This window comes from Vanellus vanellus (genome assembly GCF_965231255.1).
Source record: "Vanellus vanellus genome assembly, chromosome: 14".
Taxonomy (NCBI): Eukaryota; Metazoa; Chordata; class Aves; order Charadriiformes; family Charadriidae; genus Vanellus; species Vanellus vanellus.
Window position 1 is genome coordinate 794303 of NC_138919.1, and position 26851 is coordinate 821153.

General features: G+C 40.4%; 1 protein-coding gene across 2 annotated transcripts; it reads right to left on the reverse strand.

The window, feature by feature from the left end:
* Positions 1-477: 477 nt before the first annotated feature.
* TBC1D24 (TBC1 domain family member 24) lies at positions 478-13453 on the reverse strand (the record flags this gene model as incomplete). 2 transcript variants are annotated; one of them, XM_082490422.1, is made up of 7 exons in its annotated part: positions 478-1010; positions 1708-1942; positions 2381-2476; positions 4536-4599; positions 5543-5701; positions 10127-10144; positions 12495-13453. In XM_082490422.1, the coding sequence occupies 7 exons, from the start codon at positions 13451-13453 to the stop codon at positions 856-858; spliced, it is 1686 nt and encodes a 561-aa protein (XP_082346548.1). In that variant the 3' UTR covers positions 478-855. The 2 variants fall into 2 exon arrangements, with proteins under 2 accessions (XP_082346548.1, XP_082346549.1); XM_082490423.1 differs by lacking the exon at positions 10127-10144.
* Positions 13454-26851: the final 13398 nt, after the last annotated feature.

A 26851-nucleotide genomic window follows, 5' to 3' on the forward strand; every position in this document is an offset into this window, starting at 1 on the left:
CAAACATATAGAAATATCAGCATGGTTATTCTCAGATTTAAAGCTTCATTTCAGGTTCCCAGAAAGATGAAGAAAGGGAAGTTTCTGAGCACTGCATATACGCTCTGGCTTTCAGCTGCCTGAAACATGAGTCAGTTTGAAGTCATTATACTGATATGGAATAGGAATGTAAACAAAATCAAGCCTTTGAGATATCATTGTCCAGTCCGGATGCCTTCCTCAGAGGCAGACTCCTCAAACAGATGCAACTGGAATGTGTCAAGGGTTCAGGTACAAGGAGAAGGATAACTAGCAATCACGACTCTTGTGTGAATTGGGGGCTTTCGTAACTTAAGAAATGGTACTGATTTGTCTGCACAATGTCTGCTTATAGCAGGGCAATGATTTTGTGAACTACAATTCTACATCAAATCTGAGCTCATCAATGTTCCCTGTGAGCGGACATTTGATATTTCTGGCTCAAGCCAGATACTGGTGCCAGCGTCTCTGCTGTACACCTCAGCCAGCTCTGTGCCTCTGAGGAATTGCATCAAACTGCAAACCTATCCTGTGATACGGACTTGTATCCGGTTAGGATGGTTTGAAATCATTACACTTTCATTTTTACCTAATAACAGGACCTGAATCCAGATCTCTAGAGGTAAAGAGCTGAGTTAATCAGAGACATTACTTCACCTTGATTTGTCTTAAATAAAATAAGAGTAAACAACTAAGCCCTGCATTCAAGTGCACCACTCAGTAATTACTAAAAACACTGAACCCAGCAGAAATTCTGTTTCAACTTGGCTCCTGCATTAGAATTTGCCTTGGGAATCCTAGGACAACCGAAAAACTAGTTGATTAATGATAGTCACATCAACCATTCATGGTGTCCCTGAAGCCCCACACCTCCAAGACAGAGATCTGGAAGCTTTCAGAGCACAACGGCTGATTATTGAAAGTATTGCAGTGGCTGGTTCTTCCATGGTTCAGATCTGCATCCAGGTAAAGAGCCTGGCCATCACCACCTCCTGTGAAGAGACAAAGACGAGTGTAAGGGTGCCCCTTCATTCCTCAGCAGGGGAAACTGCTATACAAACAAAACAAACCAAAGAAACCAAAAGAAAAAGAGCTCAAGTGAACAACTTGAGCCCCATGAGAACAACTTGTTCTCATGGGAACAACTGGAAGCCCTGAATGATGTTTGCTTGCTGTCTTCAGGTGTGACAGTATGATCAAATGCATAGCTATTTGATTTTTTTTTTTAATTTATAAAGAAATAATGCAGGTCAGTAAGAACAAGAAGCCCAACTCAAATGCCTGTGTTTGTTTTTTTCAGTGCTGGAGGATCTTGGAAACTACCAGCTGCATATTTTCCCTCCAGTAAAGAAAAAACAAAGAAATTTATTAGCATATCTGTTAGCGGCCAAAAATCAAAGCTGGGAAAAGAACAAGTAAATTCCTCTTCAAGAATTCTTTCTCATCATGAATTAGGCAGTATGAAGGTATGGCTGTGCTCAGAGTAAGATAGTAACTGAGAGCTTTGAAATGTTTGATATGCAAGTTTTCCCATAGAAAATTTTTGTTGGGTAACAATATCAGGTTTTGGCCACAGCTCTAACTGTGGCAATACTGAAATACATTTACAGTAAATATAGATGACTCTCTTATCTAGGGCAGACAGGAACAGCTGGTAGGATATATGCTCAAATTCTCACACTGACTCACCTATAATGATGCATTCGCTGCTGCCAGCCATGAACATGGAGGCTGTTTTGGAAGGCAAGTTGAAGTGCCGCGCCGATAAGAAGGGAGAAAGGCGATCGGAGGGGTCTGATGGGCCACTGCCGGAAGAGAGGGTGCTGGAAGCTGGTGGGGCATGATTTTCTGGCTCCGAGCCAGCTGTGGCCAGTTCTGGGTGTTTTATGATCACCCACTCGTAGCGTTCCACTTCTGGCTGCAGCTGCATAGGGGCAGAGAAAAGCAAAGCTTTCATTAGTGCATGTGTACTACACAGAGTACTCTCCACAGCAAAGAACACTCCAGCCCCTCAGAGTCCACTCACACGATTAACAGGGAAGATTGGATCAAACTGACTTTTAGGCCAGATGCCATTTTCTTTATTTATACCTTTGCTTTTTAGGTGATTGAAGAAATGATGCAGTGTTTTCTGAGTTACCTTATTACATCTTTTAAGAAAATATTCTGTGCAAGGGGAGAAGAAGGGTTACCACAAAACCGAAAACTAAAATTTCCTCCACCACGTTAATAGTTCAGTAGACTTTATAAACAAGGAGGGCATGTAATCCAGCCTCTTCAAGTGGAAGGGAAGTAAGAGTTACTCACATCAGTACAGCGGCTCTGCCTTGCTACTGGGTAGCAACAATAAAATTTTACTCACCCTAAATACAAAGCACTCCCCAGTTCCGAAGAAACTCAGCTTGTTCCCTCCTCGCCTGCGCTCGCTCCAGTCAGTTGACAGATAAGCACCACAGACCTAGCACAGACAGCACAGTCAGGGGGCTTTCCATTGACGAAGAAAGTGAGACTGACATTTCAGAGTCCAGAAACGAAGGTTTGATTTCAGTTTGATTTTCAAAATCTCTATATCAGTGGATTAAGGCAGCACAAGTACTTGTTTCTAAAGATAGATTTAAACTGCTTTAATCCTCAACCCTTAAATCCTAAGAGTTTCATAAATTATTTCGCATCTCTGATGCCTTAAAGGAGAAATGTTCCAACAGAACTCCAGGTACCAAAACACTAATTACTGCAAACTTGTAAAGCCTGACTTCCACTTCCTCATTTTGGCATTCAAAGCAACAATATTGTCACAAGTTACAGCATGAGCAGTTCTGTCTGAACATTTTCTGGTCATAAAAGCCTTGGTGGCTTTCTCTACTTCAAACTGTGGATTAAAATCAGTTTAGCTAAGCCAATGCTGAACTAGCTCAGATATTTAAAGCAGCCTATTCAAACAGCATGGAGTTTCCAAGTTTCCAATTCAGAAAAACAGAGCCTTAGAGGGCTGAGTTTTTTTGTGGAGTCTTTTGTTTGCACTAGAAGAATTTCTTGCTACCAGCAATAAGCATCACTGCCAAGTGGACATAGACCAAACAATGAAGGTTTAAGAATGGGATGAAAGCAACTCTGCATTTTTTTTTTCCCCAGAAACTATGGTTAAACGGAATTGTTCTAGGGTACATTTGCTGTTTAGCCTGCACCACCATTACAAGCAGAGCTCCTAGGACAAAATTACTGAAGAGCAGACTTTGCATATAGAAAAATCATGGGCATAAACAAAAAGATGGCCCAGAACTCTATTTGATCTGATATGCCTGAAGTACATGACAGCCAGAAAATCAGAAGGCAAATTTTCTTCTTTCTAAAATGTAACAATAGATATATGAATAAAGGATGAATGTAATCCTCTGAAAAAAAAAAAAAAAAAGCCCACAACCACCAAACAAAAAACCTCACGCTTTTCTCCTACTTTTTTTGTTTGGGCTACTTTTCTTTTTTTGAGGGGTAGGAAATGAACCATACTGTAAAAACCAGCATCACACACAAAACTAGACTTTTCACATGCTCCAGAACAAGAGGCAAAATAATAAATAACTATTTTCCCCTCTTCCCTTTAGATACCATGGGCATTCTATAAGCAAGTCAACACAGGCTGGGATGGCCGGAAGCCACACACAGAACTATGAAACAGCCTGGAATGTTAGCGTTAGGTAGATGCAAATAAGAGTAGAAACGGGCTTGTTTCATGGACAGTCATCCTGCAAGAACATAAGCAGAAATATAAGCCCACAGGCTGCAATAATAGCTTAACACTATAAGCAGAATATTTAGGAGTTGTGCACAGTGGCGCAGACAATTAATGCTCGTTATAAGGAGGTTCTTCGGAGGTTATTATTTTTTTTTAAACAAGCATGAGATGAAGCCAATATTTCTGTTTTCACATTATGTTGTCCAATATTGTCATACACAATAAAGTAGAGAGCCAGCACTCATGAGATAAGGCCCCTGTGTGCACTCCTCCTCAGGTTCCCAGAGCTTTCTTGTTTTATTTTTTTTTTCCCAAACAAGAATGAGACGAAGCTAAAGCCTTTGTTTCCATGTTATGTAGTCCAATGTTATTCATACCATTTAAATTCTGCTACTTTCCCTCCTCATATCCTGGAGAAAATGAAAATATCTTCTATGAATCATGAGTTTCTTAACACAAATCCCCAGCCTCTCCTTCTGATTCTGCAATTAAGACAGTCTGTCCAAGAGCTCAATAAGTTACTCTAGTCCATCATCCTCCATTACTTACAGAGAAAGAATAGCTGACCAAGACCTAGTTTACAAGATTTACCCAAGAATGCCTAGTCCCATAATTGACAAACGGAACCATTTAAAGCATGCATTGTTAAAAAAAACAAAACAAAACCCCAAGCAAATTCAGGTCTCTTGCTTCTTCATTTTATTATAAACAGTTGTCTGTTGCAATACAGCATTACATAACTGCCTAAAACCTAATTTAATCCGTTGCTTTTCCACTCACTTACCTCTTTGGCTGTGGTCTTGATGAGGAGAAGAGTTGGTTCGTGTCCCTCGCTGTGAGAATAGAACCTGAAGTGCAGAATACATGAAAAATGAGCACTCAGCTACCCCGAACCCCAGTTCTTTTCCTCCTTAATGTCAGGCACCATCTCCTCCTCCAGCTGATGGCATGGCAAAAAACACATCTGAAGACTAAGCATATTCCTCCAAATGCTTCCTACAGTCCATTGCAAATAACAGAGTAGAGTGCAAACAAATATTATCCATCACTTCTTCTCTGCTCGGTTCTGTGTACGGTTGTTTAGGTCTCTGCAGGATAACCAGAAGACTACCTGTCACACCAGTGGCATTTTACAGCATTTTGAATTAAGGCCACCTAAAGGAAGTGGTGTCCTGAGGACTGAAGGCTGCGTCTGAAGAGCTTTCAGGTTTCGTAGAAAATAATTACAATGCACTCTCGTTGCTTGCTTTTGCTTTTCCTCGTAGGCACATGGGGCTGGGACAGCAGACCACTCACTCCCCACCTCAGTACCTCAGCTGCAGGTGTCGAAGTCATTATTAGGAGCTATAGGATTAGTCTTCTGTGTCAAGTGCAAGGAGAACTCATATCTAGTTTATCCTACAATCAGATTCATAGGCAGACGAATCTCCGTTTTCCAGTTCTCTTATTCTTTGGATCAGTTTGAATGCAGTTATCTACCAGAGAGCCTGCAGAGCAGCCACTGAGTGAACCGTTCACACCCAGTGACCAGCAGATTCTGTGAACTGGTGCAAGTTTGACTTTTCCAATTGGTCTTGGATACTTTAAAAAGGCTTGCCATGTTCTGGCATACGAAGTATCCTAGTGAAATGCTGTAGCCAATAGGAATTTGTCACATTTACCTCCCACTGCTAATAATATTTTTCAGATCAAGTTCTGACTAGGCATGGCCTTTTTGTCAATCCAACCAACAGTTCACCAGTTGCTCTTTTTTGTGCTGCAGTTAAGAAGAGCGGGGAAGGTTTTCCTTACCTGCTCAGACTACAGCCGTGTTCCAAGGTGGTGAAAAGCAAGAGGGGCTGGCAAAGTGCAAATCGCTCCGGGATCCATGACCAGATATCTCGCATCTCTTTCACACTGACAATTTCAGACTTGAAGTTCTCAGCATGAACTGCTAAGTGCACATTCTGCCTAAGAAATATAATACAAAACATTGAGAGACAATAATTTAACAAAACAAGTTTCGGATTACTGGAGAGATACATGCAAAGAACGCTAAAAGACCCTAGTAGACACGCTATTGTTCAAAGCCCCAGCCCATGGGATTGGAAGGCCATGACTTTGTGAAGGTAATAAACTACTGCAGTTTAACGTAATCCTTGAGCGGCAGTGACCTGGCCTTACTGAAATACTTGTATGGCAGCCGTGACCTGCACCTTTATATTATACAGAGGACACAACGGTGACCCAGCTAGGATCACCATGACCTTAAATAGATCAAATTATATTGCTGTTTGAGACAATCTCACTGGTGCTAGTAGTGAAGCGTAGAGAACCGGATACCTAAAGAAACAGCCAGGATCTGAAAGGAACGGGTAGCACTTTGTCCCTCCTCTGAGGTCTTGCCTATTATGATGGAATTAGAGAACTCCTAAAACCCTCAGAAATCTTAGAGGAATCAGTATTACCAGGCTAAGCAATTTTAATCCAAGGCAAGTATTTGAAGCTTTTGGAAAGTTCCACTTCTTGGAAACATGTCATTACCAATGACTTCCACTTCATTAAGAACCAAATAAGTTCTGAAGTTCATGGTTCCAGTTGGAGCCTGAAAACATGCAGAAACGCTAGACGCTCACACTGGAAAGCAAACCCCCGTACCTCCCAGAGGGATCCGAGATAATTACAAGACCTGATTCATGGCTTTTAAACACTTGAAGGTAATAATCATCATCATCATCTTAACCAGCCTTCATTTCTCAGATTAAATAAGCACACAGACTCAGAGCCTGGGGATTAAACAAGTGTTATTGCATCCGTGGCCAATGTTAAAGACTTTTAAAATGCAAGGGTGACAGCCAAGTATATGGTGAAAGTGACATATGAACTTACACAAGATACTGAATTACTGGGTAGCCATTAGTTAAATGAAGCTTCAGGTGGTTTGCTCTGCATGCAAGGGTTCAGTTGCAAGTATTTGCCAATTTCTGGTGGGTTTTTGTGGTTGTGTTTTTTTTTTTTGTTTTTTTTTTTTTTTACAATTAAATATTTCTTTCCTCTCAGTTTCACGGAACATAAAGATGACCTCAATACTGCATATCTGCATGTATCCAAATAGCTTAGCTCGCTCCCTAAAACACAGAAACTATACATCTTTTATTATTTCTCTTGCTCGTATTACCAAGAAATCAGCAGCATTTCCACTGTATTCTAGAGTGGTGCTTGCTTGGAGACACTAGGTCACTTAAAAAAAAAAAAAAAAAGAATTACTGCTTTCTCTAGCAAAATGAACCAACTCACTACTCGCATTGCTACCCTGCATTATTTAATTAGCAAGGCACATCTATGGACCCCTATTTAAGCGAGCTGCAACGACTAACGGGTTTTAAAACTTAGAGTATCACCGACTAGGACATTATTTGTGCTTTTAAACACCGCAAGCTGACACACAGGAGAGATCAGCTGAAGCAAAGTACGAACCAAGAATTGAACCCACATCTTCTGCATCTTACTTTAGGTCTTGGGCTCAGCCCTCCCAGTCCTGCCTGGTCTGCAGCTGGTGGCGCTACAGAACATAGCTGAGAAACAAACCCTTGGTTTCGGTTCATCAGAAATGAGATTTTTCTCACGTTCAAGGAATTAAAAACACTCAGGGCAGACAACCAGTTTTTACAGTGAATTTCCGGAGGAAAAGTACCAATGATAAATAAGCTAAGAGTTAGTAGCAAATATTGAAACAGTTTTAAACTGACTAAACCTCCAACAAGCAAGCCTCACAATTATTTGTGTGCTTGCTCTATACATTTTTCACACTTAGGTGATCTGTTTGGGCAACTAAACTTAAGAACTTGTTCCTAAAAAGCTCTCAACCTCCGTGTACCTTTTCTTTTGCCTCTGTTCCTTCTCCTGGCTACTACGAACTGCTGAGTTAAGGACTTTCCTACCCAGACCCCACTTGAAGCCTGTCTTCAGCAGTATTCATAGTAACACATCACTTTCAGCACCCCACATCTTCCTATGACTTTTCCATGTAGGTAGAACATCACCTTTACAAACAGATATTTCTGGTTTATTAGGAAGCATTTATCACTGTATTGGCCATTTAAAACTATTCCAGGCAATGCCGTTCCTGACCCTTGAATACCATGGTGAATCATTTTATGCTTAATGTCACCATTTAGTTGGCAAAACCTAGACAGTAGCCTGACTGAATTATTTGAAATAAAATGACCTGCTGTTTCCCAGTTTTAAATCACAGCTGCAGCTGCTTAAGACAAACCTGATCCTGTGTTGAGACCGGTGTCAATACACAGCCTGCACCTACCTCAACCCAAACCCTGTGCTGCTTAACAAAACTACAAATTTATTGGAGGGGTTTCAGAAAATTGCAACTAGAATTACAAGTAATGAACCTGTATTCACCCTCTCATTTTTGGCAATATTTCTCTGAAATATTAAATGAACCTACTACAGTTGGGTAGTTGATGTTCAAAGTAGTAAATGAGTGAAAATGAACAGCACACAGGTTGGCTAAGAAAAAAAATATGTTTTGACCTATATTGGTTGATGAAAATTAAGTTTAGCCTTCACCACACCAGAGTTCTTTCAGGGTTATCTGGTAAAAAAACAGCAATGTGAGGGAACACTAAATTTGGACTAGCACTACACTAAAGTCTACCACTAGAACTGAATAAATTCATTAAGATTTTACTCTTTATTATTGCTTTCCTCAGTTCTTCCTGTTGGCTTATTGGGACAGGGACGACAACTTTCTATTGATTGCTGATGTTGGAAAGCCACGTTCCATTTTTATTATCCGAAAGGAAATCTGATTTAGGAAAGCAGCACAATTTAAATATTTAATGAAGGAGCTTATTTTGCTGTCTTTGGAGGAATGTTGTTTTTACAGCTATATCATTAATAAAATGTGCTTCAGAGACCTCAAAGTTCCTGCAGATAAAGCCAATGCTGATGACCTGTGCTAGCAGCGGTCACAGTGGATATGCTCTGTATGTATTCCGAGACAACAAATACCATGCTCAAGGTATGACTCACTGAATTACATCTTCCTGCTCTACTTTGGTTTGGGTCAAGTCTTACAGGGTCTGCATTATCTTCAAAATCCATTATCATTTCAGTTAGGGCATAAATGCGTGGTAGAAGTGACGTGTTGCTCCTCAGTCATAAATGGCAATATAAGCCATACGTGGTGTACAAGCCTGCAACCTAATCCTGTGTTGAGATCAGTGTCAACAGACACCCTGCATCTACCTAAGTCCCCTCAAAGCCAAACTATGTGCTTCCCAGCAGAAATCAAGTCTTTCTGCTCCTTTCATTGTAAATACAGTAAAATAATATACAGACATTGAAGATCTGCGTGGCTGGAATTAAAAGCCTGCTGATCTATTAGAGGTAAAATCCTCAACACACAGGATATGAAACATGTTTTGGTAAGTCTCTTAAGGTATTCTTTTAGACATGAAAACATGAGGAAATTTATTCCAATTTTGATATTATAAATTAGTACAAATGTTAGTGTGCATCACTCACTGAAGTTAACTCAGGGCACCTGCAACAAAACCAGAAGATTCTCAAAGGCATTCATTTAAACCCATACACTGTGGTATTTAATACTCACAGGGCAGTCTTTCTCCTTTCCAAGTTCTCTGCTTATCAGGTATCACAATCCACTGCGTTTTGTTCTTTAAGATTTGCTTTTCAGGCCAAGAGTTGATGAATGACTTCATTAACCATTAATGCTATATGGCTGAGTAACTCTGACCTCCTTGACACGGGAAAACAGTCTGTCTTCTCGCCTCTAAAAAATACCCTATCTGCTTAAAAATAAATATCACCTAGCATGAACAGAGACAAGTCACTTTTAAGAGTATGCCAAGTTGGGTTCAGTCCAACATCTTTCCAATTAACTGTGGAAAGCTTGCAAAGAAGAAAAAAAAAGTCGAGGATGTCTCACAGTGCAAGAGCATACAGGAGGTTTGGATGTGGGACAACACTCAACAGTTCTGAAGACACGTTACTTGAGACGTCTTAAAGAATAACGCTTTTTCTTCCAACGTAGAAAGGACTTACATCACATCATTAACATTATGCTTTTCCATTCTGGAAAACGCAGGCTTGGAAAACGCAGGCTTGTATTGCTGTATGGAAGTGCTACATTGACAAGCTGGGCTGGTGACCCTTATCCTTCAAGTTTGCAGGTGCTTTGAACTAACTTCAAGAGCATATTCAGGAGATGTTACACAGCAATGGGATGCTCTAATTGCTGCCCTGCTTCTCCTGCCCCAGCATTAGCAATAATGACAGCCTCGGGAAAAAATAAGAACCTGCCAAAGTCAGAAGAAACAAGCAAAGTGCAAAGATTGAAGTGTTTTAACCTACCTTTTGGGAGACGCAACACTGCAAACAGGAGGGGTGCAGTGGGTATGGAATTTGACAGAAGGAGAATGTATAAGGAGAAAGACAAAAAAGATAGAAAAGATCAGTGATTTCCTACATCCGTGACAAAGTGAATGAAAGGAGCCTGGAGAGAAACAAAGTAAAGTTTGATTCAAATCACCAAGCACAAGAAAAACAAACAAACAGACAGGTTAAAATATTTCCTAATTCTTCCCCCTGCCCCCCCCCCCCTTTTTTTTTTCTACCTGCTTGTAGTTATCTGAGTGTAAAATAAAAATAATTAATCATCTCCTTACACAGGCCAAACACATCTGGGCAACAGAACTCACTCACATCCTATCGAGCACTGGAGAAAAGTTCATTTTTCAGCACCCACATCTGCTCATGTCGGGATCCAGACTGAGCCCAGTTCACAGCAGTACTGTGCCAGCAGATACTGAGAAGTTTCAGGATCTTTACAAAAGAGAGAAGTTCTTCACTAGCAACTCTGCCTGGTAAGGCAGTAACTACTGGCATTATTTGGGTACAAATTTACTGTATTTTGCTTTGAAGGCACTACTGTTGCTCTGAAAAAGAACACCTCTACCACATTTAACACAGCACAAGCCTCTGGTTTCTTTTTTACAGTTAGGGTGTTTTTTTTGTTTGTTTTGTGGGTTTTTTTTGTTAGTTTTGTTGTGGTTTTGATTTTTTTCTGTTTTGTTTTGTTTATTTAAAGGTCTCTTTCTGTTGCTCAAGAACATACTCAGAAAGGATATTACAACTCTTCTGAACTCCAGTACAGGAAGAAAAGCTACACACTGTTAGAATTAATACTTCTGGTTGCCACGTCCCAAATACAATGGCCTGAACTCTGCCCGATGTGACGCTCCAGTGGCTAAAGGCCTTGAAATATTTGAGATGGACAAATTGGTCTCTTCCAAGATATGAGCAAGATAAAGCACAAGCTCACTGTAAACCAAAGTGTGAGTCTAAAAATAACCCGTTGGAAAAGACTGGAGGGAACTTTACATGAATTTGAGCGTATGAAAGAAGTTCAGCTAACATTTACGTTATAGGCTGAAACCTGTAAGTATATATTTCAATACTATGGAATGATATTTGTTCGCAACTACTGTGACTAACTCAGCAACACAACTGGCTGTAAGACCCTAATACATCAGTGGCTGGTACCTTTTGATTTTTGAAGATTCAGAGAAAATGAAAGACTGTCCCTCTAGAATACCAAGTTCTAGATACCCCACTTACTGACCGCTTCAGAGGTCACAACAGCTGATAAAACTGTTCAACTCAAACTTAGATTTCAAACACAATTGGGAGAAGTCTGCAGTCACAGAAGGCCTTAGGATAAACAGAGTATGTCTACAACACCAGTATTTACCTGCCCATACATTTGCACTTAGCAGGATGCTAATTTTATTTAGATATTTGTTTTCTATACAGATGTTGAGATGTTTTGTTTTCTATATACATGGAAACGTCTTTCAGCTAAGCTTTTTATTATTGTGCCTTTTACTGTCACATTGGGGCAGGATTTCATTTACTGGTTTCAAAGCTGGCTTTTCCTCCCCTCATTTCTGAAAAGAAATTATGATTATGCAATCATCTTTTGGAGCAGCATCCTCACTGTTCTCTTCTGTGTTTCTTTCAAAATCATTATTTCTAATGATCTAATTCTAACAGATCTGTCACAAAATAGGTCAACTCCTACCTACGATTACTATACTCTTGACTTTCAGGACGCTTGCAGTCACACTAATTTTGAAAGTAACCTGTAAATAAGACTTGTTCTGTTAAAATAACTCCACAGTTAAGCAAAATGCTCCCAGCTGGGACAGTGTTTGCCTAGCTACACTAAAGAAACTGCTGAATTCACAGTACTGGGCAGCATGAAATTGACATTTTACACAAGTAATCTCACATTTAAGAATTAATTTTCACATTTGTTTGGGTACTTTTCCTTCCACATAATTTACTAGTGTTTTTTCCAGCTTTACTAAAATGCCTTTTTATTTAAAAACAGCTTGTGAAAGACACTTTTGGGATACAATACTTGCAATGAATATGTACCTGTAAAAAGTAATTATAAATTCATCACCAAGTAAGCCATGAGAAACCGCTTCGTTTCTCTTGTATCATAACATTCCAATTACACTTCTCATTACAATCCCAGAAATGCTTAATTTTGGGGCTGTTGACTTTTTCTGCTGAGAGAAAAAAACCCAATCAATCAGCATATATACCAGTAGAGCTCTTCTCCTTCCACAGCAGCCACCCAGGATTGACTGACTGCTCATCACGCTGGGAAAGCTCACGAGATTGCTCCGGATGCCTGTAGCGAGAGCCCTACCTTTTCTGTTTGACCGTGATGCCCTTCTGCTGCAAAGCCTTCTCATTGGCCATCTGCAGAAGCTGGATCTCCTTCCGTGAGAAGAGGCGGATAGCAAAGGCTTTTTCCAAAAGCCTCTCCGGGGACACTGACTTGGCAATGTCTCTCACAAAGGCCCGAATGTCCTGCTGTATGCTGTCAGACTCCATGGGCTGCCCAGCTCTGACTTTGTGAAAAAATTTCAGAAGAGCCAGCGCAACACGATAGAGAACTTTGTAGCCCTCCACCAGAAAGACATCAAAGACCCGAGCAATGTACACCATAGGCAGCTCTCCGAAGAGCCATCGTTGCCAATCAGAGTATACCTCCAACACATCCTCGGACACTGCCACCATCAGTTTATGTGCTGCCTGACAGTACTTGTTAACCAGGTCACCAAAGGTCATGCAGGAGGACTCAAAAGCTAAGAACGTCTGATCGATGAGCCGCTTAGACGGGTCATTGCAAGCGAGGATGCGACAAACCTGTTCAAAGCACTCTGCCTCATCTTTGCTGTAGTGGAGGAGCAAAGCTATCACAGAAGGCAGTGCTGGGCAAAACGATATGTCTGGGAACTGATTCGCAATGCATAATATAATCTTCCTGACTGCCCCGATGCCTTCTGCATTCAAGCAGTACGTGGGGACCAGGCTGTTATCCACAAACTCTGGTAGTGGAAGGGAGCTACTGTTACGTTTTCCAATGATCTTCACAACGATGTCCCGGTACACATTTGCATCTGGGGTGACTGTGCGGCACGGGATATTGCTAATTAGTTTGTGGTACACTTTGGCTCTCAGAGAGTGGTTCTTGGCCCAGTAGCCCTGCCGGGCCAGCTGCTTGAGCTCCTGGAACTCTGTGCAAGATAGCTCCTTTGCATCCTGGCTCTGGACAGTAACATCCATTTTGTCCCAATCCACAAAGCGGTTGTATTCATCCATGGCTCCAGGAGAAGCATACCAGATAAATCATGAGAATGGAGACCTTATTTGGTCATTAAATGACTTGCAGCTTTTCCTGCAAAAGGAAAAGTAAAATAATAGGTTTGAGTAACAGGTAATCTCTCATTTTCTTCACGAACACCTACATACATTCAACTTATTCCTGCAACGCCAAAACTGTTTTCTAAAGCAAAGAAAGTTAAAGATACGTGCCTTTATTTTTAAGCCAAACTTTACTGCCATTCTGTCAATAACTCATGCTGAAGTAATTTATCAATGGGCAGCCAAGAGGTTGATTCTGAGGGCATCTCCATGGGAAGTTTATTTCCCTAACTGAAGGTCCGAGCTGAGGCACGGACCTTTATGTTAACTTCTCACTTGGAGAACAGAAGCCTCCCACTTCAAAAATATCCATTGCAAAGTCTGTTTAATTTGCCATCTCTCTTCCTAATTCTCTGGGGAAATAACTGTTATTTATACCACAAGGATGCAGGCTCATGAGCAGCTTACACGGTTCTAAGACTGCATGGCCAGTGATAAGAGATGCTGACCTCCTGTTAGCCACAGCCATACGTTCTTAGTCATTTCTTCATGCTGGTACTAGCACTTGTGTGGCCACACAGTCACTGAGATTAGCTTGTTAAACATTTTTTCTTTTCCATTGGGTAAGAAAGATGCATAACTGTATGGTCAGCCAGATTAGCGCCAGAACAAAGATGAGAGTGGGACCGAACTGCCCTTTCTGATTGCAGTACAGGCTCATGTCAGCATAAAACAGCTTCACAGAATCACAGAATCACAGAATTATCAGAGTTGGAAGGGACCTCTAGAGATCATCTAGTCCAACTCTCCTGCTAAAGCAGGATTGCCTAGAGCACATTACTCAGGACTGCATCCAGGCGGGTCTTGAAAATCTCCAGGGAAGGGGACTCCACAACCTCCCTGGGCAGCCTGTTCCAGTGCTCTGTCACCCGAACCGTAAAGAACTGTTTCCGTGTATTTGAACGGAACTTCCTGTGTTCTAACTTGTGCCCATTGCCCCTCGTCCTGAACTGAAAGCAGTTCACGGAACTGCTTTTTAATTCTCTGGAGTACTGCGCTGGACTTCTAGTCCTGACCTTGCACACACTTCTATGATCAAATCACCCTCTAGAGGGCCCGCTATCACCAACATTAGAAGATTTTAAAAACGCACACCACTGCAATAGAACCAGGAGCTGAAAGACCAGGTTCTGGCCTCTAGTTCCTCAAACTACATGTTTACATGATCTGCCAGTTGTCTCCAGCTTTACAGTACACCTGTGTCCCAGCAGACAGCATGACTGCAACCACTAATGTCCATAACTGAATCAGCTTTACTCACATCAGTGCAAAACTAGAAGGGGAGATACAACACAAAGCACTAATAACAGCTGGCAACAAGTTTGCCCAGTGCTGGATTGTCTCTGCCAATGTGTCCTCAGTGCCAGATCAAAGCTAGGAAGCACACGGCCGTTGAAGCTGCATGCTCTGTGAAGGCAGATAATCCCTATAAAACTCAACAGGCCTATAAAACTGTTTTGTACAATTAAGACATTATGTAGCAAGATTAAATCAACAAAAACAGTTACTGAAATGCTTCCAAAGAGCCTGTAGTCACTCCTGTGTCAAAAGACTGCAGAACACATGGAACTTGACATTTATCAGCATGGTCTTTTGTACAACAGGTGCATTAAAATGATTTGAAACTCACAGGGTAGATAAACAATTCATCCTCCCTACTTCACTACAGGAAAGTAAAACAAACATTTTGCCTCAAGTAGACAGAAGTTTGCAAACATACAATTAGCATTAGCTTGGGCAGCCATACATTTAATTCAGATAGTTTTAGATTCTGACTAAGTATTAATCTGGGTATTTTGGAATCATATGCTGAAACTCTAAAACTTAACTCCCCTTTTAAGAGGTTGGCAGCTAACACACAGCAGCCTTCCAAAGAAGGCTTCTGGATGGCTCTTCTCTACCAAATATTTATTCATTTTTTTTTTTTTAAATAAAGATTCCTTTTGAGTAATCTTTGTACAATGTGAAAGCAATAGAGAAATGCTCACCGTTTCTTTTTATTGTTGTCTTCCACATCTGAAATGAATTCTTAGTCTGTAATTAAAGGAGGCAACACATTGTCTTGACTTCAGTTCTGAAAGTGGGGTATCTTATGATGTTTGGAAATGATGCCTCTGACTGGGAGCTGAGAGCATATCTTCAGGATATTCAAAGACAGTAACAGTAGGATACCAGTCCATCGCAGAGTCAATATCAATTAGCATTTTCCTGTCATTCTCCACCTGCGAATCATAGGGAAACACATTACCTTTAATTGAAATCTTAGAATAAGATCCTTGTGGAGAAGAGAAATTTAATCCTATTTAGCAACAACCAAAGCACAGAGAAATGGACCATTCTGTTCATGGTCACTTTAGTACAGAAACTATTACTCTCCTGTGCTTGCTGGAGTCTCTACTATGCAACAGCTTCCCCCTTCTGCCATCATCCCTTTGGGAGCCGCTTATATTTACATTAGGGAGGTTTAAGTATAATGTCCATCATACGACACAACTTCTAAGATACTCAGAGTTACACCTCAGCTGTCCTTTTTCCTGTAAACTTTCTTCTCCCTCCTCCTTACACTTTCCTGTCTTATTTTCTATCATTCAGAGACACAGGCATATTTAGAGGTTGCATCAGTCACTTTTCCCTCCGGAAGCTGCTGCCCGTTCCAGAAACAAATGAATTTGATGAGTATGTGCTCCTCAGCAAGCTCACTGAAGTCTGTGACTAGAGGATGGAAGTCAGATTGCCAGAACTTTTGATTTGGGCTTACAGTCTTATACATACTTTGGCTGGGATAAATCTGCTGGGTCTGCCAGTAGATCTGGCTGCTTATCCTTTTTGAAGCTCTAGATGCTGCAAGAAAAAATGACAGCAAAGCAAATGGGCATTGTCAAGGTTGCCAGAGCATGACCAGCTCTTAACTGTGCTTGCAAACCCAACAGAATTAGCCTGCTTCAGTGTAATGGTGCGTATCTCCTGACACTGTGCCAACAGCTACTGTAAGCCAGCAGGGCTCAAATGGGGAATATTTACTTGCCAAAGGAGAAGAGCCCAAGAAATCTCAGAAAATGCCAGCCAGCCTTCATCTCCTCCTCCCACTCCTTCCGAAACTTCCTCCATCCCTCTGGGCAAGTTCTCTCCCTCCTGGCAACCATGTAGACAGCAATATTTAACTTTGAGCTGGTGGGAAGGAGAGACAAAAGCTGTCTCACATTCAGTAGCAAAGGGCTAGCGAGTTGGGGCTGTCTCCTGCCCATCTCTCCCACCGCAGGGGAGCAAGCAGGCAGTACAGACTGCTCTATCGCAGGGACCGAAGGCTCAGTTGACAGGTAAGGAGTAGCGCACGTCTGTGTCACAAAGTCCCATCTTCACCTAAACTACCTATCTCTCACATATAAAGAAGGGATGAAACACAGGCAGAAGAGAAAAAACATTTTAGAATGTAATGTTTGTATAAAGACATGGTAAAAGGTGGGTAGAGAGACCCATTTACACCTCCTTATTGCAACAAACCTCTTTCCCTCTTGCTAAAATAATTTCAGAGAAGTTAAGTGTCATATTGTGGTAAGTATCCCCTAACTGGGCATGGGGACAAGAGGATGGATGAGCATCTGCACTGCACAGAGCTGAAATGCTTTCAAGCACCTGTCAGAACAGAATTATAAAGCGATTGTAAAAATTAGCAAAAAAAAAATATATTACTCATAATGACACAGCTTGAAATTGATGTATACCTTATTTAAGGGGAAGCAGCCATTTCCTTTCTAATCAGACTGACTTTTACAAAACAGTAGGAATTAACACAGAAGAACAGAACCAGCAGGAAAAGCTTTTTTCTTAGGAACTCCCACACAATTTTAAGATTGTTAGATCTATTAGTCTATAATGGAGGTCTTCAGTTAAGCGCAGTATGAAAGAAAAACCCCACCCACACGAGTGAGAACTAGAAGTAGAAAAATGCATATTGAGGATATGCCAAAAGCGGCTGTAGAACAGGCAAAAGATTTTTCAAGGTTAAGTTTAAACTATGAAGCACACAAGCAAGCAAGCATTACTATTCAAAACCAAGCAATGACTACCAAAACCCAAGCAATGGTAACTGGAACTGGTGTGATTTCAAGGCAGTGACTAAATTTTTAAGAAATATTCAGCTTGCTGGTCTAGCCACATTTTCCATTCTATTCCCTTAGTTCTTCCCATTGTCATTCGGGCTACTTTCAGAAGACAGCTGAAAACTGTGCTGAATTTGTATAAAATATACAGCAGTGAAGCCAAGTGTGACAGTCAAAAGTCCTACACTGCCTGTGAAGAAAAATGCTATGAAAGTGTCTAAAAAAATACATCAGCAGGAAAAGTTAAGATTTGAATTATGGCTTGCCTCCATTAAAAGGAATATATGGCTAAAATTTTACTGAAGATAACATGACTTGGGCCAACTTTAATATTTTTGTTTGCTTTCCAAAACGCAGGAATTATCAAACTGAAACATCTAAAGTACAACTAACCCAGAGGACAATTATTTCTTTCAAATCCAGAGTACACACACAGAGAACACTCCACAGCAGTGAAACATTTACATTCTAAACTTTTAAAAAATAAATCCAAACTTTGGTTAAAACTGAATTACATGATTTGATGTTGCTTTTAATAAACACAGAAAAGTTTCCTAAAAAAAAATTACAATTAATCAGGAAAATATTGTCCACTATTCCATGTAGGTATTCCTGCAAATTTGTTTTGAAAGTTTGAATACAGATTAATAGCTTAAGAGGCTTCACTCAAATCCAGTGTAGCTGCTCTATAACAAGAAACCCAAACTTTGAAAAGAACATTTTTCATCAACCATGGACAGTTACACCACCTTTGATTCAGCTATTTGCTACGTACTCTGCAGATACAGCTAGATACGGACAACCAAAATTTTGGCATGAGTTTTTATAACGTGCTAACGGAAAGCAAATATTTGCTTTTGCTGCTCTACAAATCAAGACTAATGCTAGACTCCCAGACCTGCAGCTTATCATTTGCTCTTTATACTGTTGAGTAGTGATGTAGCCAGGGAAAAGACTCAAGTCTACTCTCTTTCATAACCTCGTTAAGCTAATCCCTGCAGAAGGCACATGAACAGATAACGAGAATTGCTTCCTCAAGACTGCTAGCTATTAGTCCTCATCCCGGCAAGAAAACACTAAACCTCAAACTCTGAGTAGATGATTTCCCATCCTTGAGAAATACTCAATCATGTCCGAGACGTTTGCTTCATACACCAAAGAATCTGACAGAACAAAGCAACACAGCAAGGCAGCAATAACTGTAGAATAGAAGACAACTAGCAGACAGTTACCCTCTTCTCCCCAACTACTTCAGTGCCTCCTGCAGTCTTCCCCAGCCCAGACTTACCGCAGCATACCTTGACATGGATCTGGAAACAAGACTGGATACCACAGTGCTGATTCCCCTTCCCCCAAACGCCTCCTGATCAGAAGCATGGTTTGTTGCATTTACAGCTTCAGTTACTTCCTCTACCACACATCATTGAAGAATGCATGCATCAGAGCCAAAATTAAGCACTCCATTTAGCACTAGAACAACCAGCTCATCTCGTGTAGAAGAGCAATTTGGACCACGCTGATGCATTCTGGAGTGATGATCCTTTTCGGTAGAGTACATAGAGTTCGATGGATTGCTTTAATGAGGTTAAATGCAGTTCGATCTCTTTATGATTTGCCCTGGGCACTGTGTACAGCATAAGCTGGGCTCCAGGAATACAATTCTGGATAATGTTCTAATACTAGTTTACCAATAACAACAGGGAATTAGTTAGCTACTCCCTGCTGCTTTTTTGATATTCTTTTGGCACAAAGTCTAGAACCCCCTCCCTTTCCAGAGTAACTGATAAAGACCTGATATAAGAGTATACTACAGGGCAAATCATTTTAGACATCTAGATGATTTCTCTTGGGATGTCCTCGTTGCATATGAAGCGCAGCCACAGAAGGTTTGTCCTAGAATCACACGCTTTCATTCTTAGGAAAGTACTATTGCCTTCTTAAACAGGGTCTTTAAATTATCTGTGATTAATCTATTGTGTACTTTATTACAGTCAAAAGTTCAGACACACAATGAGCTCTTCACTGCCAGCCAGATAAATGACAGTAGCTTATATCTAGAAGAACGTGTGTGCCTTATACCTGCAAGCACTTCAATGGAAACAACACCCCTTCCTTCCCATTCCCTGCCCTGGGATGACACAAGCACTTCTAATGAGCAATCACTGTTCATACTGTGAGCAGTACTGATCATTAAGATACCGTAGAGGTACAAAATAAAGACGCAAAAAACAAACAAGATAAAAGTCTGGAAAAAAACCCAAAATGCTCCTGTTGAAAAAATGGAAAAGAAAAGAAATGGTTAATGGTTCCGCAAAGGGTGAAAAAGGCTAAAGAACAGAGCATTGTAAGAGGATACTGGATGGTAAATGTTATCAAAGACGTAAATCAGGAGTTTTCTGCCCTGCCCAAGTAATAAAAAAACCAAGGAACAACTACTAAATTAAAGAGAGGAGAATTCCTATCCTTTTTTTCCCCTAAACCAAAAGAAAAATGCATTTAAGCAGCAAGACTTATACAGGATGTATTAAAAAGGAACCATTTAAAAAAATATCTGTCAAAGTAGTACAGAAAATTCAATACCATTTTCATACTATATTGACTGTGCTTTCCTTCTTTCTTCCACATTGCAAGAATGAAAAAAATCCCCCACATTATGCTAATTATTCTTTCCCCCTTTGTTTCAAAAACTGAAGTAACTAGAAATAGGTTTCCCTTCAACAGCAAGCTCTGGCTCTGATAAAAATTTTATGCTGAACATGCAACCTTCGGTCTTCATTTTACTTTTTTTTTTTTTTTTTTCCTTTCCCTAAACACCTCAAGTTTATATCTTTCTCCATTTGGAAGTACAGTCTACTATGTACAACTAAAGACACAGTGTAACTGTGAGTGAAAAGCTCCGCCACAGTAGCAAATCCATATGCAATAAAACAATCCATTTTCCTGCTCTCTTGCATGGAATGCTCTTCGTCTATCAGCTCTAGATCTCTCTCTGCTACAAACATTTACTGGCAGAAAAACATCTTTAAACATCAGTGCTTTGAAATGTTCTCCTTTTAGACACAATGTCTGCATTTGTTTACGTTGAACACAGATTTATTTCTTTTTTTCCTATCTAAACCTTCTCTACAGGAGTACATGCAACCATGTTTTATTTCTTACGTGTTTAGAGTTTCCTTAGGTCCAGAACAGCAGCTGACAGCATGAATGGAAACATACATAGATTTTTACAAGACACAATCTTAACGTGTGACCTTTTCTGGTATCTGAGAGACGTTTGCCAAGAAGTATTTCACAGACAATGGCAATGTTTATGGGTTTATTAGTATGAGAAAACCATTCAGAGGTTAAAGAGCACATACTTCCTAGACCTGTTCCTCCCACTGTCCAACCAGTTTCAACAGTATGTGATTACACATTTCAACTGTTTTTGTGACCAAATATCATAGAATTATAGAATTGTCTAGGTTGGAAGCGACCTTTAAGATCATCGAGTGCAACCATCAACTTGACACTGCCAAACCCACCACTAAACCATGTCCCTCAGCACCAGGTCTACCTGTCTTTTAAACGCCTCCAGGGATGGTGACTTGACCACTTCCCTAAGCAGCCTGTTCCAGTGCTTGACAACCCTTTCAGTGAAGAAATTTTTCCTTATATCCATCCTAAACCTCCCCCGGTGCAACTTGAGGCTGTTTCCTCTTGTCCTATCGCTTGTTACTTGGGAGAAGAGACTGAACAGCAGGTCCTGAAGTTTTCTCTATGAAGTGTTTGGTTTCTACTCTGGTTCAGTCTTTACATGACAGTGCACTTGCACAACTGCTAAGCTGCTTGAACACTAAGCATCCCAAACTGTGGCAGATACAGGTCCCAAAACTAATGAAGCCTGCCTACAACACAAGCCTCCCAGCTAACAGAACCCCCCTGGCTGCCAACTGCCACCGTTAGTATTGCGCTGTGAAAGAGAACACAAGTTGCTTTATGAAGCTGAACGCACCTTTTTCAAAGCCCCATACACTTTCCTACAGATATCCTCAGCACTCTCCAAGTCATGATCTATATGATACTATAACTGGGTTTTTCTCTTTTTGTTTTTATCCTTTTGTTCCATAAAAAGTAGCCTTTTCCGTGTAGGTTTTAACAATACATCCGGTAGGCTGGACCAGGTAGAATCAGGAGCCTTGTCTGCAGGCTACGGCTACTTTGTTGTTCCAGTAATGTTCAAGCAGAACTGGCTCATCACAGTCTCAGCCTGTATCTTGTCAAAACAAATACACTTTCCATTCAAATGTATATACGTATAGACACAAAATATACATTGCACATATACTTACATGGACATATACATACTGTATATATACAATATATAGAGAAATATATATCCCATATTTTAAACCTAAAGATCAAATTGAGATTCTTCCCAATATTCACATTTATCAAAAACATGTCCACATGGATGAATGTTATACATTCTCTCTTGCAATAGGTTCAGCCATATAAAGTCTGTTAAGGAAACAGGTCAGTGCTCCAATTTCCCCACATCACCTTTAAAACAAAATGACGATTTAATCAAAGCAGTACAAGTATCAGTGTGGATACTTATGCCAATTTAATTCTTCTGTGAAATTAACTGATAGGACCTGTTTATACTGGTTTAAGACCTCCCAGTGCAATTTATGAAAATAAAAAGCCTTAATCTGGCAGTGCTGGAGAGTTTACGGGATACCTAAATCAGACAATGTGCGGATGAACCAGTAACCCTGTGCTAATTGGGCACACAAGTCCTTGCTCTCTCAGTGAGCCTATGGAAATTGCTGCATGCACTCCTTGCCTCTGTAGTAAGCAAATGGGGAGGGACACTCTATTCACACCAGCAGTTACCACTAGATCTTGTTTATTCCAGGGTAAATTTTGCACTTCCCTAATTTCAGCCAGCAGCTAAAAAAGGGTAGGAAAATCTTATAATCTCAGACTATTTAATGACTCTCTGCACTAAGTGCTCAGGGTGTAGAAGGTTTCTCTTGGAAAACAAAAGCCGATTTACAGTAAGATAAGTATATAAAAATTACAAAGTTAAAGCTGTCATTTTGTACAGACTTTATTTTCTCCCAGCTCTGCAAAGCCCTACAGATTTTCTCCCTTTACCCTAAGACTGCTCTGAAGAAAAGCTTCAATAATCTGGTATCCCTGATAACGGATTACCTCTTTCGGGAAACAAAGGGTAGATTATCCTACACACGAGAGACAGTTCAGACACCAACATCAAGCCAGTTCCAAATACACTTTACAATTAAAGGAGGATCTAATCTGATGCAGAATGCCAGCAGTTGCATTTCAGGGAACTTGGACATTATATCGCTTCATTTTGATACTTATTTCTGTAGTCTTTCCACAGTTATGCTCTATTAAAAGTCAAAGAGTAGCAACAAACACCTCCTCTGGAACAGCGAAGTTACAGAAACAGCATTTCATAATGAAAAACCAATCAATGTAAAATCCCAAACTAGTCCTGCATTATTTTTATTAAGATTTTAAAATCAAAGGTTATTTATAACAACGGATCGGCTGCTTAGTTTATAGTCTTACTATTAGTGTATATTGCTAATCTCTAGCCTTACTAATGGGACAAAACTTTGGAAAGACTAGCCCTGTTAGAATGCCATTAAGACAGTAAGGGGCCAGAGCACAGGATATATAAGAAGAGGCCTTGCTGTTGATGGTGTTCTTTAGCCATGTGTTTCTTCTGAGTAAACCTATAGGGACTTAACATACCTGACATCCCTACTCCTCTGCCAAGTGTCACTGCACTGGCCAGTGGATTCAAAGTCTCTCAACCGGAGGAGAGGGCTTACAGGCACATTAAAAGGTAAAGCAGGAGCAGGAATCTTGTCTCCACATGGAACCAGATTATAAGGTGAACATTTTCTGTATACAATGAAGATATTACCAGAAAAAAACCCAAATAAAACAAAGAACCCCAACACTCCTCCATCCCCCAGACCGAAGTGCTTTTATTAATCCTTACCACAGAACTTGTCCTTGTATAGATCTTCTTATGACTTACTCCTTTCTGCTGGGCCTGGGGGGGCGGGGGATAAAAAAAAATTAGACTGTTTTTTAAACAATCTATTGGGCAACATCCACATGTGTCAGGTGCACCATTGACCTCCACACCTTAAAATAAAACAAAAAAAAGAAAAAAGGTATCTGTCTGCACTTCTGCATGGCCTCCACCTTCATCCTTGCAATTACAGTATAGAGAACATGGGAACAAATATCCTCACAATAGAGAAGATCAGCTTATTAACCCCATTATTCAAATGCTTACAGCATAAACAATTAATTTCAGTCTCTAAAACCATAAGCAGGATTACTACTTGTGGCACTTTTGTCATAAATACTTTTAGCTAATATTCGCATTGTAGTTGACTGCTGTGTCTCCCCCCCTTCTCTACAGGGAGTACAAAATTCTGCCTTAAACAGGTGATCTCTGAAGAGCATCTCTCCTCCTAGGACTAACAGAGGTATTGGCTGCACAGGTAGGGGATTTTAGAATACCAGCTCTGCAGCCAAGAGTATTTAGATCCACAGTTCCTAAACAAAAAGAAAATTGCATATTCTGAAGATATGCAATGGAGTATGGGTTTAGGTCAGCTGACCTGCTAAGGGTTGATACACCAGGCCCTTGTCAGGTAGAAAAGTTTGAGCTAATCTCATGAACATTATTTTTCTTTTCAAATGAATGAAGTTCAGCCTAGCGGATTTTGAAACAACCTGCAAAATAGTCATTACAACAACTCTGTGTATGAGTTATTTCTCCCTTAAGTTGTTTTCCCAGCAAAAAACGTAACAAAATAATCCAGTGTTGGTGTAGCTACATCAAAGTCACTCCTATTAGCTAACATAATGTAGCTGCATCAACTCCAAGCACAATTAAGCATGCTCATTAATACAGACATAGGCATTAACACACACATGAAATTTCTGAGTCTTTTTCCCAAGACAGTGGGAATCAACAACACATGGTCTTTTGCAACACGTCTGAAAGCTCCGGTAATTGTCCTCAAACTTTAGAAGTTTAAGCAAGAGGAGAACAAAAGAGATACGGTAAAGCCTAAGAGTGTGAACACCACAGATACGAGCACTTTCATATATTAATCTTAGAGAATTTAAACAGTTGATTCCACAGCTGGACATCACTAGCACGTACTCCCACCAATACACATGGACTCCAACCAAGTCAATCATTAATATAGTGCAATTAGGTCTGTCTATTTTTATATCAGAAAGATCGCGTGACTGCCTGGTCAAGTACAAACGGAGTAAATGGCTAAAGACTAGCATTACTTAGACAAACTCCATTGCATGCCTGTCCCCCAAACACACCCCATGCAAACGTGGCAGAATGTTGCAATTAAACCTGACAATAAAGGCATCCCCAAATGAGCAGACATTTAAAAGAAATTTTAGTTCTTTAGTTCTCAGTCACAATCCAAGGCTATGTATAGATGGAATATAAACAGCTATTTTTCTTTAAGCCCATTAACACAGTTTATCTATTTTGAGTGTTGACATACATCTATCTGCCTCTAAGCATGCATCCATACAGCCTAACACAAGCAGTTTTAATGGTCTCTCCAACCTAACAGGCAGGGCAGGGTGTATTCTGAAGAGATGGAAGAATAGCAAGGACTAAATTCATGGTCTGTTGCCAACAATTTGCTTGTCACTAACTCTGTTCGACTTCGGCACTAAAGCAAAGGCACTTATGATCTAAACAAATGCCAGGGTAGTATTATCAGATTGCAATAACCTTGGTGTTGGAGACTGTGAGAGATATGTGCAGTGTGGACTGGTTTGCTTTGCTTGCTTGCCTGCCTTAAATTTATGGACAGGCTAATTTTAGTGCAGGAATAGCTTTTTTTTTTTTTTGTTTTCTTTTCTTTACAGTCCAAACGACAAGATTGATAAGGGAAAGGAGGCTCTTTCAAGATTTCAAATTAACAGAATGAAGAAGCAAAGACAACCAAGGGAAGAAAACAAAGGTTGCAATAAAAGGAGAGAGCTGGGAAGAGCAGAGGTGCTTAAATACATGACAGGTCCACAGATAGCCTGTTAGAAACATTTACTTGGCACCACTTAATTATTAACAGCAAAGAAGAGAAGCAGAAAGCTTCTTTCCCTTGTGTTCAAATTCTAGCTGCAGGAACACCTGCAAACTTTCAAATATTAATGACAGAAAAGACGTTCAGTAGAAAGATCCCCAACAGCTAATTATTGTGCAATACTATCTATAGCCATTTTGCAAATTACATAGGATGTAAGTATCACGTATTCCTTGGAAGCAACAAAGAGCTAACATAAAATGTTGCTGAAGGCCTTGGATTCGAGTTATCAGAGCTGTTCCTGCAAAGTAACTATCTTACAGAGCAGTCTTTTGCAACGGACTAACTGCTAGGCATTGCACAAAGAAGGAAATTCTAACAAGAGGGAATTCCCTTTTCTGGTAATACAAAGCCCTAGATGTAACCCATATAATTTCTGTGGTCTGGGTATTCCTGGATGCTTTGACAATCCTACTGGGATTGCCTGTAAGCCAGAAATGCTTTCAGATGCTCCAGCCTCCTGTAGGAACTGGACATAAAATGCAAGGTTTTAAGATAACATATTCTGACATAGAACCACCCACTTCCCTCTCATCACAGCTACACATCACCTGGAAGGGCTGGAGGCAACCAAGCATACTGCGTCCACTTGGTTATTTGCTTTTCTGTCCACAGGCCCAGAAAGGCAGAGGAACATTTTGGCAAGTTCTAGTGGGCACCCGAAATCTGGTGTTGAGTTGGATAACATTCAGGCAGCCCCAATATGCCAACAGTAACCATCCACTTAAGGATGTGCAGTATATACATATATATGTTTCAGAGAACAGTTCCTAGTTTCCAGCATGAAAATAAACTGGTAACAAAAACTTACTTTTGTGATAGCAATTTTAAAATATTCAAGGAAGAAGCTGCAGAACACCAGCTTTGGGTTTAGAGAGCTCTTTATGTGAAGACAAACTGCCCCTTTAATTGTGACCAGCCGGCAGAATTAAGCGCAAACTGGAAGTGTTTGGGTGAGCATTACCAGGGATCACAGGATCTGTCTTCACCTCATCCCCAGGCCTTGACGGGGCTGACAAAAACATGTAACAGCA